The 7,286-nt window shown below is 43.1% G+C and overlaps 1 protein-coding gene across 1 annotated transcript; it reads right to left on the minus strand.

Annotated features, from left to right (window-relative positions):
* Positions 1–5,177: 5,177 nt before the first annotated feature.
* Positions 5,178–6,805, minus strand: MYADML2 (myeloid associated differentiation marker like 2). The gene has a single exon (XM_063963668.1). The coding sequence runs from the start codon at positions 6,669–6,671 to the stop codon at positions 5,757–5,759; it is 915 nt and encodes a 304-aa protein (XP_063819738.1). The 5' UTR covers positions 6,672–6,805; the 3' UTR covers positions 5,178–5,756.
* Between the last annotated feature and the right edge of the window lie 481 nt (positions 6,806–7,286).

A 7,286-nucleotide genomic window follows, 5' to 3' on the forward strand; every position in this document is an offset into this window, starting at 1 on the left:
GGATTCTGAATATTCCAAAGTCGCAGCTGGTTCCTACGACGCATCTACTGTTCCTGGGTATGGTTCTGGACACAGAACAGGATAAAAAGGGTTTCTCCCGGAGGAGAAGTCCAAGGAGTTGTCGTCTCTAGACAGAGACCTCCTAATACAAATACAGGTGTCGGTGCATCAATGCACGCGAGCCCTGGGAAAGATGGTAGCTTCTTACGAAGAAATTCCATTTGCCAGGTCCCATGCAAGGATCTTCCAGTGGGATCTGTTGGACAAGTGGTCCGGGTCGCATTGTGGTGGCTGCAGAGTGCTCATCTTCTAGGGGGGCGCAGATTCGGCATACAGGATTGGGTCCTGGTGACCACGGATGCCAGCCTTCGAGGCTGGGGGGCAGTCACACAGGGAAGAAACTTCCAAGGCTATGGAAAAGTCAGGAGACTTCCCTACAACATAAATATTCTGGAACTAAGGGCCATTTACAATGCCCTAAGTCAGGCTAGACCCCTGCTTCAACACCGGCCGGTGCTGATCCAGTCAGACAGCATCACGGCGGTCGCTCATGTAAACCGACAGGGCGGCACAAGAAGCAGGATGGCGATGGCAGAAGCCACAAGGATTCTCCGATGGGCGGAAAATCATGTGCTAGCACTGTCAGCAGTGTTCATTCCCGGAGTGGACAACTGAGAAGCAGACTTTCTCAGAAGACACGACCTCCACCCGGAAGAGTGGGGACTTTATCCAGAAGTCTTCCAAATGATTGTACACCGTTGGGAAAGGCCACAGGTGGACATGATGGCGTCCCGCCTCAACAAAAAGCTACAAAGATATTGCGCCAGGTCAAGGGACCCTCAGGCGATAGCTGTGGACGCTCTGGTAACACCGTGGGTGTACCAGTCGGTGTATGTGTTCCCTTCTCTGCCTCTCTTACCCAGGGTAATGAGAATAATAAGAAGGAGAGGAGTAAGAACTATACTCATTGTTCCGGGTTGGCCAAGAAGAGCTTGGTACCCAGAACTCCAAGAAATGATCTCAGAGGACCCATGGCCTCTGCCGCTCAGACAGGACCTGCTGCAGCAGGGGGCCTGTCTGTTCCAAGACGTACCGCGGCTGCGTTTGACGGCATGGCGGTTGAACGCCGGATCCTTAAGGAAAAGGGCATTCCGGAGGAAGGTATCCCTACGCTATTTAAAGCTAGGAAAGAAGTGAACGCAAACCATTATCACCGCATATGGCGGAAATATGTTGCGTGCTGTGAGGCCAGGAAGGCCCCAAAGGAGGAATTTCAGCTAGGTCGATTTCTGCACTTCCTACAGTCAGAGGTGACTATGGGCCTAAAATTGGGTTCCATTAAGGTCCAGATTTCGGCTCTATCGATTTTCTTCCAAAATAGAACTGGCTTCACTGCCTGAAGTTCAGACTTTTGTTAAGGGAGTGCTGCATAGTCAGCCCCCGTTTGTGCCTCAAGTGGCACCGTGGGATCTCAACGTGGTGTTGGATTTCCTGAAGTCGCATTGGGTTGAGCCACTTAAATCCGTGGAGCCACAATACCTCACGTGGAAAGTGGTCATGCTGTGGGTCTTGGCGTCGGCCAGGCGTGTATCAGAATTGGCGGCTTTGTCATACAAAAGCCCTTATCTGTATTTTATATGGATAAGGCGGAATTGAGGACTCGTTCCCAATTCCTTCCTAAGGTGGTATCAGTTTTTCATGTGAACCAACCTATGGTGGTGCCTGCGGCTACTTGGGACTTGGAGGATTCCAAGTTACTGGACGTAGTCAGGGCCCTGAAAAGTATATGTTTCCAGGACAGCTGGAGTCAGGAAAACTGACTCGCTATTTATCCTGTATGCACCCAACAAGCTGGGTGCTCCTGCTTCTAAGCAGACTATTGCTCGCTGGATCTGTAGCACGATTCAACTTGCACATTCTGCGGCTGGACTGCCGCACCCTAAATCTGTAAAAGCTCATTCCACGAGGAAAGTGGGCTCTTCTTGGGCGGCCGCCCGAGGGGTCTCGGCTTTACAACTTTGCCGAGCTGTTACTTGGTCGGGTTCAAACATTTTTGCAAGAGTCTACAAGTTTGATACCCTGGCTGAGGAGGACCTAGAGTTTGCTCATTCGGTGCTGCAGAGTCATCCGCACTCTCCCACCCGTTTGGGAGCTTTGGTATAATCCCCATGGTCCTTACGGAGTCCCAGCATCCACTTAGGACGTCAGAGAAAATAAGATTTTACTCACCGGTAAATCTATTTCTCGTAGTCCGTAGTGGATGCTGGGCGCCCATCCCAAGTGCGGATTGTCTGCAATACTTGTTTATAGTTATTGCCTAACTAAAGGGTTATTGTTGAGCCATCTGTTGAGAGGCTCAGTTATATTTCATACTGTTAACTGGGTATAGTATCACGAGTTATACGGTGTGATTGGTGTGGCTGGTATGAGTCTTACCCGGGATTCAAAATCCTTCCTTATTGTGTCAGCTCTTCCGGGCACAGTATCCTAACTGAGGTCTGGAGGAGCGTCATAGTGGGAGGAGCCAGTGCACACCAGGTAGTCCTAAAGCTTTCTTTAGTTGTGCCCAGTCTCCTGCGGAGCCGCTATTCCCCATGGTCCTTACGGAGTCCCAGCATCCACTACGGACTACGAGAAATAGATTTACCGGTGAGTAAAATCTTATTATATATAGTATGTATATATTGTATGTGATGTCTGTATATATATATATATATATATATATATATATTTATTGTATGTGATGTCTGGAGGATCGGTTGAGGAGGGTGGGCAGAGGTAGGTTGAGGGGGGGGCAGAGATATTGGTGTACCGGGCCCCATGATTTCTGTTGCCGGCCCTGCCTGCGCTGCTCCCTTACACTGTGCGTAAGAGGGTGTAATGGGATGTCCCACTTCTTTCACATGCTGAGCTGTCATTCAAAACTTAGCTTTGTCCCCGTCTCTCGCACCGAAACAGCAGCAGCCGCCGTTCATGTGCATAACCTGATAATTGACCTGATTGCCTACCATTGATGCTTTCTGTCACCGTGACCATCGATGCAGGCAACACTGATGGCCATCCCTATTTGCAACTGTTCATTTATGCATGCCCAGAAAACGCTGTCTAAACGGCCATGACACGCCTGCGTTTATCTGACCACTCCTCATTACCATCTCCAAATTCTGTCTTCCTTTCACTCACTTTGCGACTAATCTCTCGTTGCAACCGCCATCACAATTCACTCGCTGCACATACTCACAATGGGGGAGATGTACTAAGCCTGAAAAGTGATAAATATCACTGTGATAAAGCACCAGCCAATCGGCTCCTAACTGTCATGTCACAGGCTGTGTTTGAAAAATGACAGTTAGGAGCCGATTGCCTGGTACTTTATCACTGTGATATTTATCACTTTTCAGGCTTAGTACATCTGGCCCTATGGCTCAGATGCATGCGCAGTAAGAAAACATTGACCAATTTGGCAAACAGAAATTGAAAATGTACAGTTTTGCAGTGTTTTAATAAAAACATTTATTTAAAAAAACTTTTATTATACAGAGTAATTTACTACGTATTTATTATATTACTTTATTAGTTACTGTAAGTTCTTAGTAAGATACATGAGATGTGCATATCATTCTACACACATTGAGGTGTGATCCTTCAGTCACTCATTGACATCTCAGTATAACCCTGACTGAAAGGCCGATATTAGACATCTCTGTGTGGAAGTGAGTGCTGTAACAGCTGACGTAGCTATGTATTACCTTTCTTTCCCATTTCAGTCTCATCTATAAATACACTGGAATAATTAAGGCTGCAACTGACCATTATAAATAAATTGTCCCTACTTTCAAAACAAGACATTTCTCAATGTGACATTTGCTCATTCCAGCCATTCCAAAGTTTCCCCATTGTGACAGTCACATGGTAGCTGGTTGCGTTTTCTCCCACATGTACCCAGAATGCACCTCTGTATATGCCTGTGCGAGGGGGTCTCCAGCCCAGTGGGATTCAGACAGAGGAGTGCATACAAATGTTTGGGGCTATAGACACATGGAGGAAAGTCTCACAGGAAGACACTATATTATTGCAGTAAAATACCACTCCACATTCCACAGATTGGTAGAATGTCTTCCTTTTCAGACCACTCAGGTTAGCATTTCAGGGCCCATCTCAGTAAACAGCATTCATACAGTATATATGGTGTTAAATAGAAAACTGCTCAGTGTACAATGTATGCGTTTAGTTATCCTCTTTATTTAATTTTCCTTTTCATTATGGCATTTATGGCTTTCTTGTCATTGATATAATGTCATTCATATTACAAATTTTTTTTTTCTACCTTTCTGATGATTTGTGCCATTTTATAATGCAATGCATTTTCATATATTGTTCCGAGGAGATACAAATGCTTAAAAAAATGGAAAATTACTTATGGTAGAATAGTTGGAAAAATTAGTACAAAAGGGAAATGATGAATGCAGTTTAAATAATAATAATAGTAGTAGTAATAATAATAATAATAGTAGTAATAATAATTATTGGACAGTGTAAAGGGCCCTACACACTGAGCGATTTGAACGATGAGCGATATGATTGATGAACGATATTCGTCTAAATTGTCTTGCACTGAAAAATTATGAAAGGACAACGATGTACGACCACGGGGGGGGGGGGGGGGGGGGGGGGGCGCATTTCTGAACGATATCGTTCATATCGTTCTTAGATATCGTCCAGTGTGTAGGGCCCTTAAGTAAGCTTAACTGTGACTGTTCAAGACAGCACTTCTGTGTAGTGATACGGATAACTGATAGTTTTTTTTATAACATTTCTATGTAATACACCATAAGTAGCAGTAGAGAGCACTCACCAGGCTTCTGATATGTAAAAATCTTGGAACTTTATTCACTCATAGTAGTAGAAAGTTTGAAACATGTCTGTCAATCTATGTAATATACCAGTAATAATAATAATAATGTCTACTCTGTATAAATTATATTATCACATCCGTGTTTATGAGGAAAAACTTGTGCAGTACATTGTGCAGCCCCTACTGTAAATTACTATGGATATTACAAGTTACTTTGGATTTTTATGACCCATATTGAATCATGGTCCACACAGCCTCCTGTTTCTATGTGTTTATATCGACTATCTATCTATCTATCTAATAATTTATATATATATATATATATATATATATACATATATATATATATATATATATATATATATATATATATATATATATATGTTTTTATAGATTGTAAGCTTGCGAGCAGGACCTTCCTACCTCCATGACTGTTTGTAATTACCCAGTTTTATTTTATCATTATTACCAATTATAAAGCACAATGGAATTTGCTGCGCTATACAAGAAACTGTTAATAAATACATTATTAATAAGTAAATATATATATATATATATATATATATACACATATATATATATATAAATAGTCACGGATCATCTCTCCTAATATCCTAGTAACTTACAGTATATACGGTACATTTTTTGAAAAATTATATATAAAAAAAATATTGCTTTAGTATCACATTTTTGACAATTTACTACAGAATACAAAATTACCTCTATGTATATTTTTTACGTCAGTCCTGATTGTGACAGTACTTTTATACAGCTCTCCCTTACATGTGTTCGGTGAATTAGGAAACAGAAGTGTCAGTGTAGGCCTGATTTGGTGACACAGTACTAAATACATAACACTGCTGGTCCCCAGGTGGTTTTGTGTTTAAATGTTTGCTCCACCTTAATGTTGAGTCACAAATCGCAGTCTCTGTGAGTAAAGCAAGTCCGCAATGTACAGCACCAGGTTTATATGTGTGAAAATGGTGACCACCAGTTGACTGTCCCATGGGCATCGTCCCCAAGAGCATCGTGAGGGTCTCGATGGTGACCCATATTTTGAATCAAAACAGAAGACCGGCCAGATGACAGCAGCACTCATGTACATCAATATTGCTACCAATGTGTATATCACCACAAAGCGTTCAAATGGGCAGTGTAAGGTGGCTGCCCGTCCGGTGACATTTAGTATTATCACTACCACTGTCACTGCAAAGCAGAAGCTGTACACAGCCACACACCACTGAGTGGCTATGTACCTCTTGTACTGACTCTCTGTTGCTAGAGCTCCAAATATCACACAGGCTACAAAAGCCTGAACAACTTTCAGCAAGCCAGCTGCTGTTGCCATGTAGCTCGAGGGCATCCTAGGCCTGGCACGTGTCAGGAACACCTCCACCGCATAGACCAGGAACAAAAGCACTGCACAGATGCTGACCGCAAGACGGTGATTCCTGGTTACACAGTCCGTTGAGGAGCAGTTCAGTGTGACGAAGTACAGTGGATAAATGACAGATGCCGTGAGGGTCATAAGGGCAGCCAGCATAGCAAAGGCTGCAGTGAAGTTGCCCCAGGACAGATTGCGAAGGCATGACTGCAGTCGTGTAAGATCACATACAATAATTAGGGTGGTGATAGCGAAACAGAAGCACCATACAAAGACACAGAACGTTCCATAGGCAGCACTGAATCCAGCTTTGTGGAGAACCAGGCTGAAGGTGGTACATCCAAACAGGAGTTGCAGCAAGCGAACAATCCCTACTTTGGAACAAATGGCCTGGACATTCAGATAGGGTTCACCTGAGTTATTCATTTTCATAAGCCGTAAGAAATCAGCTGGATAATGTGAGGATCCCACAAACTGTCTTCTCCGTTCATGCACTAGTTCTTGTCTCTTGCTGTCCTGGTAACCTCCAGGCTATGTATGACAGTGCAGAGACCATCAGAGTGACAAGCAAGTCCTCGGTATAAATAGGAGGCAGTATTTATAGTGTTGGACCAAGTTCAGCACTGGCCCTGTGATGGAATGAGATGGTTTTGTTTACAGACAGGCGCATACCACAGGTCCACCTGTCACAGCTCCCAAATACCTGGGGCTGGGCAATAGGAGCTAGACTGATTATATAAATACACTTTGCACATAGAGAACAAACATGCAGGAGCCTAAAGCATGCAATGTCAGTCTAATTCAAGGAATGTCGCAAAGGCAACATTTTTTAGTCTCATTAAAAATGTTAAGGATTTGCTCTTTAATGACTTTCAAATTAAACAATATGTGAAAGTTTATAGATAGATAGATAGATAGATAGATAGATAGATAGATAGATAGATAGATAGATAGATAGATAGATAGATAGATAGATAGAGGAGTGCCATATATTTATATATATATATATATATATATATATATATATACAGAAAAGAGACATCCGGC

Source organism: Pseudophryne corroboree, chromosome 3, assembly GCF_028390025.1.
Source record: "Pseudophryne corroboree isolate aPseCor3 chromosome 3, aPseCor3.hap2, whole genome shotgun sequence".
NCBI lineage: Eukaryota > Metazoa > Chordata > Amphibia > Anura > Myobatrachidae > Pseudophryne > Pseudophryne corroboree.